Below are 14,484 nucleotides of genomic sequence, written 5' to 3' on the forward strand. Positions count from 1 at the left end.
AGAAATAAAACCAATAATAGATTTTAACTGGTCGAAGACAAGCACAGCTCATAGTATATGTGTGTAGGTATATAGAGCCTATATTGACATTTTCCATTTTCATAAGTGATATTCTGAATGGAGGAAATAGAGTGATTTATTTTTCCAATGTAAAACTTTGTTTGTTTGTAGCCTTTATTTATCCAGGTAAAGATCCCATTGAGATTAACGATCTCTTTTACAAGGGAGACCCGCCGCACATTGGCTACACATGTAACAGAAAACCAAAAAGGACACATAGAACATAATGACACGGGTACACTTAACAAACTTATTCACAAAGACAGGTACCAGGAGTATCAAATATCATTTCCTCAAGCTGTGCTTTAAAATGATGCAGGGGAACCAAAACGCTCCAAGCTAGAGGGGGCAGCGCACATAAAAGTGTTAGTGCCTAAAAGAGTCACTTGGTACATGTAATAAAAACACATCCTGGGATCTCAGGCAATAGCTACTTGCGACTCTCTGTGAGATCAGAGAGCAGATGTAAGGTGGTAGTTTACCCAGCATGGCTTTATAGACGAACATGTACCAACGACTGAGTCTCCGTACAGTAAGTGAAGGCAGACCTGCCCTGGAATACAGGGTACAGTGATGAGTAAGTGCTTTACAGTTTGTAACAAATCTCAGCGCACTGTGATAGGTGGCATCTAACTTGATCAGGTAATGGGCAGGTGCATTCATATATATCAAATCAGCATTGACTTTGGTTGTCTGAACGGTACCATTCGGTCAGGTGACAACGTTTTGATCTCACAGAGTAGAGAACTCTTGCAGACCGATTTGTACGTGACCACGGTATAGCATTTCGCTGGAGTTGTACCTTGTATGATTTTGTGTGATAAATAAAATTGATTGAATGAATTTGTAGACTGATTTCAAAACCTAATTCTGTTCGTATCACTTAGAAATGCTTTTAAATGTCCTTTCAGGATTCTTGCTATCTTTACTTCATGTTTATTTGCACTTATTGTAAACTATTGAAGGAGAGGAGAAGGAGTTCCTGAACACTTCCACCACATGAGTTTGGATTAAATATGATGGATATGTTAAAATACGAGCTGCAGGATGGTGTTTTCTATCACCTGACGTCGGAGGGATTTAAAATGCAGCCGGGTGTTCGGTGCTTATAAACCAGAACAGATGTTTCTCCGGGCACACAGATGGTGCGAATGATTGTGTACAATTACATCCTAAGCACACGTTTTATGTAAGAAAAAAGACAAAACTCACTAATCAGGATTGCATCACGATACTGCGTCGACAATTAGACTTTATTCACAATTTGTTTACACCAATAGAACAAAATATCTTCTGTTTTTTTTTCTTTTTTGTTGGTTTATGTACAGAGTGTTAATGCAACAGACCAGCCATCTATTGAGACTCGATGGAGAGTGAAAGAGACAGAGAAGCATGGGGAACATTTTGAGCAAGAAAAAAACCCACTTGTTTTAACATTTGACTCTTTAAAAATGTCTGTTAGAATCAGATAATTTCAATTCTTCCAAGCAGTTTCACATATTTCCACAATTGTATAACTTATATTATGGTATCTTTTAAAAGGCAGAAGCATTAAGATAGTCTTCTACATCAAACATGTTTTCAAATTTGTGATGAAAACTGGATCAGATTCCAACAACATGACACCAGCTTGCTGCAGTATTACATCACATCCACACTGCAGCAACTTCTCAACTCCCTTTAGCCATCATCTGCTCAGTTAAGACCTTGGCTTTTGCACTTTTAAGATCCTCGGAGCCTCTGGGTGCAATACACAGTCACCATTTGTTTGTTTGCTAAGATCTCCTTGAGGCCTCGGGAAAATACAGCACACCCATCTGCTGATAAATAACCATGCACTAAAGCGTAAGTCATATTAATAGTGATTTAAATAAGACCGGACAGGGAGATTTTTGGGGTAAAGGATCATTAAAACTGCTCGTAAAATGAATTGAAAGTATTGAAATTAAGTTGATTTTACACAAGCTGTTTTACGTATCTTAAGATAATGGATGTTACAGCACGTCAAACCAAGTTGTTTTAGGGTTAGGGTTAGGGTTAGGGTTACCGGGGGAAACACGCTGATGAGTGTCACAGAAAAACAATAGTTATAGCTACTAAACATGTACAAATCATCCATTAATGCTACATAGAAGAACTGCTATTCAGAAGCAAGACTATTTTATTTAACCTTGAAAGACTGGTCAGAAACACTTGATTTTAAAATGGCCTCTTCCCAGTGTTCATTTATGTATTCTTTAGTACATAAGATCACTGCCCAAGAAAGTAACTTCCTGCCCAAAGATAACCAAACAATGCATGTTCTTCTGGTTTTATCAGAGACAAAGCTTTGAGATTAAGGATTAAAGCCATTTTAAAATGAAGTGTTACCAACTAGCCGAGTTTCCACGTGGCTAAATGTGTTTTTTTTATTAAGGCAGACATGAGTGTGACTTCAGTGACAAGCCGATTCAGGTTGGAGAAACTATATTGCTCCTACTTGGATAATGAGAATGAAACATGAAAGAATAATCTGTTATCCCAGCTCACATCCAGTACCAAGATCTTCCTCACAATAACAGGACATTTGAAGATGGACTCACAAACTTTGGAAACACCCAATTGGCAGTTTTTCATCACCGTTAAGAAAGAGAAATCTGATCTAAAATCACAGATGAGTTGCACTTTGACTTTGAACATATCAGAAAGCATAGCTCTGAAAACACAAATACGACTCTGTGATACAAACACACGCGAAACAAATAGCAATCAAACAGAAAACTATGATAAATATACCACAGAAACTTTTGTATCCATCTATGAAAATGTGTCTAAATGTCACTTTGGAAAAACAGGCTGTATGGATCATTACAACAGAAGGAAGGTCTATTTTCAGGATTCAAAGGATTCCTGACACAATGTTTACTGGGATGCAAGAAGAGAGGGGGAGGATGAGTGGGAACAAGGAGGAGGAGACAAGGGGAGGAAATGAGGAAAGTTAGGGTAGGAAAAGGAGGACACATTGGGAGAAAGACGACCAAAGGGTAAGGAGAAAAGTTGAGGAGATAGGGAGGAAACAAGGAAGTAATTGGACCAAAGGACTAAAGGAGATTAGGATAACTGGGATGGGAAAAGGAAAGGAGGCGAGGATGAGGTAACAGGGTAGGAGACGAGAGGAGAAAACTAGTAAACATAAGGAGACATTTATAATTAAAGAAAGGCAGAAGGGAAAGGACGAATGTTGAGAAGGAGTTTGGAAAAAGTGGGATGGGAAAAGGAAAAGGAGAGGAGAGGGGGGTAGGGTTGGAAAGAGGAGAAGTTAATACAAGAGGAGACAAGGTGGGAAGGAAGCAAGAGGAACAGATGAGGAGAAAGGAGAAGATGGAAACAGGAAGTTGAGGCGATGGGAAGAGGAAAGTCCTCTAGGTGAGACATAGGAGGAAGAAGAGGAGGTCCATCTGGTTCTTCTCTACTGAGGAAGAGCTTTCAAGATGGCGTTCACCTCCTCAGCGACGGCCGTCAACGCAAACTCAAACTGATCCTGCAGGAAAGAGAGGAAAGAAAAGAAAGTGAAAAGGACTGTGGGTATACAACTCTGGAAAGCAAGAAGGATGAGTCACCGGTTTGATTTCACTGCCAAAGAGCCCTTAAGCAAAAAGCTTTGGCTGGTGAACAACATCCCACAGAAATACCAGCTTTTCTCCGTGTTTTTATTACTCACTGAAGTCTCTCACTCTTTTGTCTCCAGGTGATCTTTGAGTTGCTAAACAAACTCAGTCCAAAACCATCTGCTTCTACTTCTTCAAGGCTCGGTTATAGTTTCTGTACAAATGGTTTTAGAGACAAGAGCTAACAAGGAACAGCGATTATAGTCATTGCGGATTTTACCGTACGGCCAACAGGAAGTGGTCATGCATCCAGGATGTTGCTGTTGAACTGGTTTCATATCAATGTTTACAAAATGACAAAAAAAAAATGACACAAGAGTTTGTTTGTCATTAATCAAAATGCGACGGGAAAGAGAGAGGAGGAAATAGTCCATAAGGCCATTGAATCAAGGCTAGACAAAAGGGATTGTAACTTGTTGGAGATAAACAAAGGAACTCCATAAAACTCTCAAGTTCCTTCTGTTGAAATTAAGCTTCAGGATCCACAAGATGCAGTCTTTCCTAATCCTGTTATTGGCCACTGATATATGAGCTGGGGTTTTATTTTGTTAAGTAATTTGTAGGAGCCAAAACGTTGATTTATTATTTTTATTATTTAATCATTTAATGTATGTAATGGAGTATAATTGTTTGGTGTCATTTGATCGGGATCCACAGCCACGGTTGGGCGGAGCGGCTGATTGGTGCTGCGATTGCCTCAGCTGGTTAAAAGAGTCCTGCTGATTACACTCTGGGTGCTATTTTGGTTGTGAAGCCACACGGTTTTTTGACCGCTGCATTGCACTGCAGAGAAGATATGATTTGTTTATTTAAGTGAAGAAAACTGTTTCAATATCGTCTGGTAAGATACCTTCGTTTGTGTTTGAAGAAGAGAACGAACATGGAAATAAATGTACCAAAAACGAACAATATATCTCTGAGTGATGTGTGAGCGCGTCGGCCAGGCGCTAAAACCAAAGAGCAGAAAAGAGCTTAAAGGTGGAAAGATGGCTCTTATATAATTGAACTGGGTGAAATGATCTGGAAGTACCTAAGATGCAGACATGCTAAAAAGTTGGTCCAATGCTCGAAATGCTAAGGAAAGGAGATGTAATGCTTCCTTTATTATGTCCTTTGGCAAAGGATACACTGGACCATCCTTAACCTGTTAAGCACCTAAGCCTGTTTTTCATGTTTCAGGCTCGAAAATGACATGCCCAAAACAAATGACTACAACTTAACTTCTAAAAGGGTTATATGAATAATTTATTTTATCAAAGCAAGGTTACATCTGTGAGTTGGATGTAGAAGTGTCAGAATCAATATAGATGTTTTTTATTTTAAAGAAAATTCAGATTTTACATAGTAAAAAAACTGTAAATTATAGTGTCCGTCCAAAAATTCTTTTTTACTTATAGTGAAAACTACCCTTGGATGATGGGTTAGTAGACTAAAAGCTTTAGGAATCCAAAGTACAACATATAATAAGTACCCTGTATCAAGATTGATGCAAAACAAGTGACATTTGACCTTTTTAGAGAGGTTTAGGCCAAAACCACCCCACCTCTGAGGTGATTTGGGTAATTTTTTTTCCATATCTCTGGCCCCCCTTGGTCGATTTGGATGGTTGACACCTCTTTCTGACCGTTAGAGCCAATAGAATCGAAGGGGGAGTCCCCCACACACACAGGTTGTGAAGAGAAGAGGTGGGGGCTTCGCGCATGTAATTTAGCATCAGAGTGGACCTATCTCTAGCTCTGACATTTGGAAACGAAAAAGCAGTTTTATTGCTTATGGATTATCAGAAATCATTTCAAAGAGGGCACAGATACATTGGATGAACCTATGGATTAACTGCAGCATCGTTTTTTTATCATTTTAATGCCATTGAAGACCAGTTTTGTCCAAGGTAAGCCATGTTAGCGTTTCTAGCTACCTAGCTCCATATGTTCTGATGTACGCTTTCGTTTATAGCGTCGCAAATGTTTATCACTGAGTGTTGAGGTGGGCACCCCCAGATTATGTGTCTCCAGGAGATGCTAATCGATGGGTTGGCTGTGCATCTAGGATAAGTAATAAGGGAGTTATGAGTGAGTTTAGGTGCCGTTTTAGGTTACATTTTTTCGCTCGTGGGTAATTCAGAGGCTGAGTGTTAGCATTGTGGGTTTTTTTGGAGATTTTTTTTTTAAAAGATCAGTTAGCTGAGTTTCTTCCTGTTACATGGATATACAACATTCATAGTTTATTAAATATTAAGATTCATTAGACGTTGTTTCCTGCAAATGACGCGTTTATCCGCCCGGTACCGGGGGGGGCGGTGCGTAACAGGTTAACCAAATATAAAAAGGATAAAACGGGGTCCACAATTCCTTGCAGCATAACATTTAAAGCGACATATCTTTCGGACAAAAAACAGACAATCAACACGTCCGACAAGGGACGCAAATCATCATGCATTTCAAACAATAGCACTTATAGGAATTAAAGTTCAATATACATATACAATATACAATATATAGTTCAATTAAAGGCAGTATACACTCCTTTTCGAGCTTCATATAGCCTGTACATAACAACATGGTAAGAACAGGATGACAGATGCAAACACAGCATTGTCTATTATAGTTTTGGAGCCTTGCATTGCTCTAAAATGCCTTTTTGGAATTACTTAGACGTCCAATTTAGAAGACCTTTCCATGCTTATGATGACTGCATGTATAGTATCATTACAGGAAGGGGAAGACACACAACATCATCCCTCTTCAGAATCTGAAATGAAACCTGAGCGGTGTGGCTGGGACTCGAGGGGATCGATGAGAGAGGAGCAGCGTGACAGCCGTTGGCTCAGGAAACACGCTTTAATAAAGCCGGATCGATAGCACCAATGTTTTACACACATCCTGGCTCTCCTTTCTAATTATGTCCACAGATCAGCCGGTAATTGAAGTTTCCAGACTGACCCGGCGTACCGTGAGACGGGGAAATATGTGAGGTTACTGTACAGTGTGTTTTTAATGAGTGTAGCATATCAAAAGGGACTTAAAACCTTAAAAAAGTTGCAATATGTCTAAAGCAGGGGTGTCAAATTCAAATACACAGTGGGCCAAAATAAAAAAATAGGTACTAGTCGAGGGCCGGACTGGTTCAATGTTTATTACAAAATGTATTGAAATGAACTTATTGCACATATTAAACCTGGAACTAACACAGCTTAAATTATTGCCTATAAAAACAATATTAAACATTAAATAATCAGTTGCATTCATTTCTTATGGCTCGATCTGCAGAGTCATTTCTTATGATTACATTTTTCCACAGGCCAACAACAGCTTAAAAAAAAACATTTCCCTCAAAGAACAAACCAAACATGCCCTGTTGTCTCAAGAAAGAAAGTGCAGAAGGAAACATCCATGTAAACTCAGGTTGCTGCTCTGTGATGCTAGTTCAAGCCAGATACTTGGCATCTCATCTTGGGTGCAAGTTCATCAATGTTTGGGGTCAGGCTCTGAGCTGAGGAGACCCTCAGGATTGAGTGAAGGTGTACGTGCAATATACCGGCGGGCCAGATCTAATAGTAATTAGAAATGATCCTGCGGGCCGAAATTAAATCCACCACGGGCCTGATTTGGCCCCCGGGCCTTGAGTTTGACATGTTTAGTTAAAGCATCAATCTAAACCAAGCAGCTTTTAGTGTGTAATTGTGTGTCTTGTATTTTAAGTGTGTTTTTATATAAAAGAAAATACCCTGTTTATTTAAAGTGTCTTTAAATACTCTGAAAATAAAATGTGTTATTGGTTGTTTTAGGATAAGCTCTGAGGATGTGAGGTTACTGTCCAGTGTGTAATAAGTGTATTACTTTTAAACCTTAAAAAAGTCTTACAAATCTGTCGACTGCACAAGCCACGCTGCTTTTAGTGTGTAATTGTGTGTATTTTAAGTGTGTTTTATATAAGAAAATACCGTGTTTATATAAAGTGTCTTTAAATATTTAGAAAATAAAATGTATTAGTAATATTATTATTTTTTGTATTATTAAGAAAATGTGTTGGATAGCACTACAAAATGTATTATTATTATTATTATTATTATTATTATTATTATTATTATTATTATTATTATTATTATTATTATTATTATTATTATTATTATTTTCATTATTATTATTATTATTATTATTATTATTATTATTATTATTATTATTATTATTATTATTATTATTATTATTATTATTATTATTATTATTATTATTATTATTATTTAAAATATATGTGTGTTTAACTTTCATTACCTAAAATCTTCTATTTCCCAAAAATGAGCTCCATATCAATTTTATCTACTTTTTCTTTTACAATTTTTTCATTAAGTTAAAAGAACCTCAAAGCTCGGCCTCAGATAGTTTTACCTTTGGGAGGTTTTAGCAGGTTATCCCCGGACATTTGGTTTCTCTACAGTACCCCTCTGTGATGTGTGCAGGCTCGACTTTAATCCCTGCTGAATTACTTTTTTACAAATCGATTGATCTTGCCTGATGCGAAGGGATGAGCCGAAGAAAGAAAAAACCCCCCATCAAATCCAGCTTTTCTCTCAACGGGGCATAAAGAACACCAGCAAGGTTTCTGACTTTCAGATAAAATAAGGTTTTATGCAGAGGTCGGCGGTTTGAGCAACTTTGAAACCACTAAATAATAATAATAAAAAAATATATATATTCATACAATTATTTAAAAGAATTATAAAAAATTATAAATAAATAAATAATTAGTTCATTAAATAAATACAATATAATACAAATACTTGTTTAACACACTTTAAAACAAGAGATATGAGTCAAATCTGCTGTTTTAAAATATATATATTTTATATTAACTGCATCGGCTTTCATGGCCTGTTTGACTCCAATTTGTCTACATGAACAAACATATCCAGGTGTGTGTGTGTGTGTGTGTGTGTGTGTGTGTGTGTGTGTGTTACCTTGGTCTGAACCATTCCTGGCCTCTGGTCCCTCAGGTGCTCCAGAGTCGCTGCAATATCAATCTCCTTGGCACCTGTCACACACACAAAGAGAAACACACACACATGAAACGAGCAGCAAGATAATCCGGCTAACATCTGTCAGTCTGCTGTTTCATACAGACTCGCTTCAGAACACAAGATTACATTCATCCTCTCTGCACACACACTACGCTAAGCTAAAGGCGGCTAATGTTGGGCTATAAAGGAACTACAGCATGGTCACATGACTTCACGTCACCACCGCTAAGCTAAAGGTGGCTAATGTTGGGCTATAGAGGAACTACAGCACGGTCACATGACTTCACGTCACCACCGCTAAGCTAAAGGAGGCTAATGTTGGGCTATAAAGGAACTACAGCACGGTCTGATGACTTCACGTCACCACCGCTAAGCTAAAGGAGGCTAATGTTGGGCTATAAAGGAACTACAGCACGGTCACATGACTTCACGTCACCACCGCTAAGCTAAAGTTGGCTAATGTTGGGCTATAAAGGAACTACAGCACGGTCACATGACTTCACGTCACCACCGCTAAGCTAAAGGTGGCTAATGTTGGGCTATAAAGGAACTACAGCACGGTCACATGACTTCACGTCACCACCGCTAAGCTAAAGGCGGCTAATGTTGGTCTATAAAGGAACTACAGCACGGTCACATGACTTCACGTCACCACCGCTAAGCTAAAGGAGGCTAATGTTGGGCTATAAAGGAACTACAGCACGGTCACATGACTTCACGTCACCACCGCTAAGCTAAAGGAGGCTAATGTTGGGCATGATGACGTTTAGTCGTCTCATTTAGACACATGTTAGCAACCTCTGTTTTTCGATTCAAATTATTTACTGATTTTATATTGTTGAACAAAAATGTCTTTGCTTTCTCTATGGTAAAAACAAGCCTTAAGAGTTGAAGAGCTCTTAATTCAGACATATTTTGAAGTATTTGTGTTTTTCTTTACATAACTATTTATAAAGATACAATTATCAGTGAAATTGACTAATATTGTCAAGGTTACTATCATCTCTTTTAGTAAATGTAACATGTTTCCCATATCAAATACTGTGAATGTTTAAAACATATGTATATAGAGGGGGGTTGTTTTCTCCAGAAATGAACATTTGCTGATAAATTGTGTCTTTTTGTACATTTATTTGTCAAAGCGTCCTCAGAAATAACCTGAATAAAGTCTGAGGCTTTCTAAGGAGTGAAATAGGTGCAAATGGAAGAATAAAGGAAGGTTAGAAAATGCCTTAAAAGCCTGAAACACTAATGCGTTTCAAGATGTAAGACTTGGCTTCTGAGGCTCTTAATGCACTTTCACGAAAAGAGATTTTTATATAAATATATGTTAATGAGATTTCTTTTTCAGACAAACAACTGCTGGCAGAAAAATCCAACTAAAACTCACATTAAGATCACAATGTCCTCATGTCCTCTCTTAATGTGAAGACAACTAATGTCTACAGGTACGCAAATATACGTTGACAACGGAGAAGAAACACAGACAAATAAAGGTAAAACAGAGAGAAACCGCTTAAGACTGGGAAACAAGAGAGACACAATTAAATTCCCAAAGAACAAGAGAAATAAAATGTAATTTGTTTTTCCCTTCTCCTCCTTTCATCCCGAGGAAACCAAAAGCGCAGTAATGTTCTTTAGTCCTTTCTTGTAGTGACAGATAATAACATTGCTTCTTCCTGGCTGCATAAAAACAACAGCGTGAATGGTGGGAGAGCAGCGGCGCATTCACACCGTGTTCTTGTTCAGTTTCACAGGTTTTTCAGAGCCTTTTTTTTAACAACACAATGGACTCCCTTTTAGCCAGGAAAGCTGCAACACGCCGCTCTCTGCTTTTTTCTTTTTAGGGAGGGCTTAACAAGCTGAGGGCCTTTGTGCTGGTTCTGAAAAACCTCAAAATGGAAGGTATATATAAGAAATACATTAAAAAGATTTCCGTCTTTGTGGGAAAACTCTCCCTTACTTGCACCGTTTTGTCTTCTGCACCATTTATCGTTTTCTTTACGTCTTCAGCAGTGGTGTAACTAAGTACATTTACTCAGTACAATTTAGAGGTACTTGTACTACTACTCCACGACAATTCAGGGGTACATCGTGTACTTTTACTCTTACTCACTTTAGTTACTTTACAGATTTGGATGAATGATGTGAAATATAATCTTAAAACTAGACCTCCTTCAACGTCATGTTTTATCATACAATTTAGAATGTTGTTATATCGGGTACATGCATTAACAAGGAGAAACAGCTTATGGTTTAATTCTTAAATAAGATTAAAACATGAATATATGGCATAAAAACCTCTGAATACGCTGATGGACAATAAAGGTTATGACAAACACTTTCAACTATGAACTATATAGTTGATAGTTGATGCACCATTGTGTCACTTGCATTATTTTATATATTTCTTAGGTCTTAAATGTGCATTTGATATATTGTATGTTGCATATTCAGGGTATATGCAGGAATCCTGAAGTCAAATGTAAGACCTTTTAAGACCTTTTTTAGACCCTTTCCATACATTTTAAGACCTACCTGCCACTTCCAGTTTTAACCGGTTACATGGCGACACACTTTACCTCACATTGACTATATACAGTATTGATTGTCCTTCCTCCTTATCTTCCAACCATTTGCGGTATTTTTGGAACTTGAAGTATTTCTGGATCTTTAAGTATTTTTGGAACTTTAAGTATATTTGGAACTTTAAGTATTTTTGGAACTTTAAGTATTTTTGGAATTTACGGTATTTTTGGAACTTTAAGTATATTTGGAACTTTAAGTATATTTGGAACTTTAAGTATATTTGGAACTTTAAGTATTTAAGTATATTTGGAACTTTAAGTATATTTGGAACTTTAAGTATTTAAGTATATTTGGAACTTTAAGTATATTTGGAACTTTAAGTATTTCAGTATTTTTGGAACTTTAAGTATATTTGGAACTTTAAGTATATTTGGAACTTTAAGTATTTAAGTATATTTGGAACTTTAAGTATTTAAGTATTTTTGGAACTTTAAGTATATTTGGAACTTTAAGTATTTAAGTATATTTGGAACTTTAAGTATATTTGGAACTTTAAGTATTTAAGTATATTTGGAACTTTAAGTATATTTGGAACTTTAAGTATTTAAGTATTTTTGGAACTTTAAGTATATTTGGAACTTTAAGTATTTAAGTATATTTGGAACTTTAAGTATATTTGGAACTTTAAGTATTTAAGTATATTTGGAACTTTAAGTATTTTTTATCTTTAAGTATTTTTGGATCTTTGGACCCTTTCCATACATTTTAAGACCTCATCGCCACTTTGAGTTCTAACCGGTTACCTTGGCGACACACTTTACCTCACATTTACTATATACAGTATTGATTGTCCTTCCTCCTTATCTTCCAACCATTTGGACGCAGACTTGCATTTCCCCATAACGATGTTGTTTAACAACCGGCGTAAACGGACCTTTGCGCGCTATCAAGCAGTGAGCGTGCGATGTCCTGTTCAGATGACGTCAAACCCAACGGGATGCCATAAATAAACTACACAGAATCACACTACACACCTACGCAATGATTACATTCAGGCAGACTGTAGAATACAACCTCTTTGGACAATTTATATACTTATTGGAAACAAGCTACAAAATGTAATACCTTGGAAAATGCCCTTTAATACTTTTTAATAGCCTTCATTTTCGCTAAATTGATTTATCAACTTTTAATACTTTTTAAGACCCCGCGGACACCCTGTTATTATAAAAACGCTGAGTTTTTGTTAAATACAATTAAAAAACGACATGTATATATGGAATGAAAAACTTGTCATTTTCCCCAGATTTGCCGAAAACGGTCCCTTGGATGAGATTTTGGATGCATGAAAACAGGAGGAATGGTATAAAAACCATGGACTTATTTTTGTATTCCCTCCCCTGCAACACCCTCGCTTTAGTGTGGAGGTCGAGGAGGAGGTATGGGGAGCTTTAGAAGAGGAGAAGGAGGAGGAGGGGGGATATACAAAACTAAAAAGACAGGGCCCTTGAGGAGGAGAAAGAAACCCTGAAGGAGGCACAGCAGCTGGACCTGGGGAAAGAACAAGAAATGGAGAGATGCTGAAAAGCTCTCCGGTACTCGATGGGTTTCATTGGATTCTTAAGATGAAGAGGAGGGGGTTTAACAGAGAAGGAGGAGGAGGAGGAGGGGGGAGGAGGAGGATGAGGAGGGGGGAGGCTTTTTTAGAAAAGAAGAAAACTAAAAACGTGAGAACGGCAGCAACACCTCCTCAACCCTGAAACACCAGCGCTATCCTCGCCTGAATTTACAATTAATTCCTCAGGAGAAAAGGAGTGGGAATGGAGAGGGAAGAGGGGGGAGGAAGAGGAGGACGAGGGGGAGGAAGATGAGGAAGAGGGAAGGGTCTTTGATCAGGATGAAGGAAGCCTGCAAACCTGGGGGCCTCTCGCTTCTCAGGACGGACAAAAAGCTCCAAAAAAAAAAGGGTGGAGAGCTGAAAGCAGCGGTGGAGCGGAGGAGGGTTTACAAGCTGTGGTGACGAACAAAGGATATTTTTTACATGATATATAAACTCAGAGGAGACTCAATACATGGAGCTTCGTATGGGAATTAAACAGAAAGCATTTAGTGGATCATTTGAAGAAGAATAGGAGTTGTTTTTAGGATTTATGTTCTTACTTAGATGAGACGTTTCTGTGAGGCTTTGAAGGAGTTTCTGTCATGATAAATACTCCTGATGAATATTTAGAGTTTTAGGAGAAAGTCTCAGTTGCCAAAATATATTTAAAATAAATAAATACAATTAAATACAAGTTAAATAAAATAAAATAATACAAAATAATAATAAAAAAATGAATGAAAATTGAATAAAACAAATAAATTACAATTACATGATTTCAAAATTAAAATAAAAAAAGGAGAATTCCCTTTAGTATTTAAACTATTTTTTCATTATTGAATCCAGAGAGATGCTGAGTTTTGGCTTGATGGTCAAAATGGAAGCTCCTGATTCAGGACCCCTTCAGATGTACTCCTACTTTAACTCCCCTCCTCGCTCCTGGACGTTGAGGAGGGAGGGGCACAGTGTGTGACGGGGGGAGGGAAGACCCCTGATGCCCGACTGAACCTTTGATCCTGAATTAAAGACCCAGGAGCTCGTTCTGCTACAGCACGCACGCACGCACGCACGCACGCACGCACGCACGCATGCACGCACGCACGCACGCACGCACGCACGCACGCACGCACGCAACTACACACACACACACACACACACACACCCACACACACACACACACACACACACACACACACACACACACACCTGGACTAAGCTTCCATGTTTACCTCATTTGGACTTATAACAAAGAGAAGTTACAGAAATGATACACTTCACTTTATTCCTCCTAGCATGAGAACGTTATATCTGTAAATGTCAGTCTAACCTCCAGCTTAAAAACCGACCTAATCACATAAACTGAAGAAGTAGAAGTCACTTGTTCCCACTCAAAAAACAGCATCTGACACTTCATTTAAATGTCATGTCATGAACTTCATTAAATATTCAGTCCCGAACATAATCACTGTTTCTGTTACATAACGCTGTAATTATAGTCATTAAAATGCACTTACAATGTGCTGCAGAGACTCGCTGTGATGACACTTCAAATAAAGTGTTCAAGGTCGGCTGTGTTTGATGTAAAGCAGTTTGAGGAGTTTCAAATTCAATCTTTTTCTCACCAGTTATTCCATCTC

The 14,484-nt window shown here is 37.8% G+C and overlaps 1 protein-coding gene across 1 annotated transcript in view; it reads right to left on the reverse strand.

The window, feature by feature from the left end:
* Positions 1 to 1,275: 1,275 nt before the first annotated feature.
* Positions 1,276 to 14,484, reverse strand: part of LOC117483744 (receptor-type tyrosine-protein phosphatase N2-like) — a 202,235-nt gene continuing 189,026 nt past the window's right edge. Inside the window, exons 21-22 of the mRNA XM_034132094.1 lie at positions 8,659 to 8,732; positions 1,276 to 3,580 (exon numbers count right to left, since the gene is read on the reverse strand). Of these exons, the coding sequence (XP_033987985.1) occupies positions 3,509 to 3,580; positions 8,659 to 8,732 (146 nt within the window). The 3' untranslated portion in view covers positions 1,276 to 3,508. The remainder of the gene's footprint in view (positions 3,581 to 8,658; positions 8,733 to 14,484) is intronic.

The sequence above is a fragment of the Trematomus bernacchii genome, unplaced genomic scaffold (genome assembly GCF_902827165.1).
Source record: "Trematomus bernacchii unplaced genomic scaffold, fTreBer1.1, whole genome shotgun sequence".
Classification (NCBI taxonomy): domain Eukaryota; kingdom Metazoa; phylum Chordata; class Actinopteri; order Perciformes; family Nototheniidae; genus Trematomus; species Trematomus bernacchii.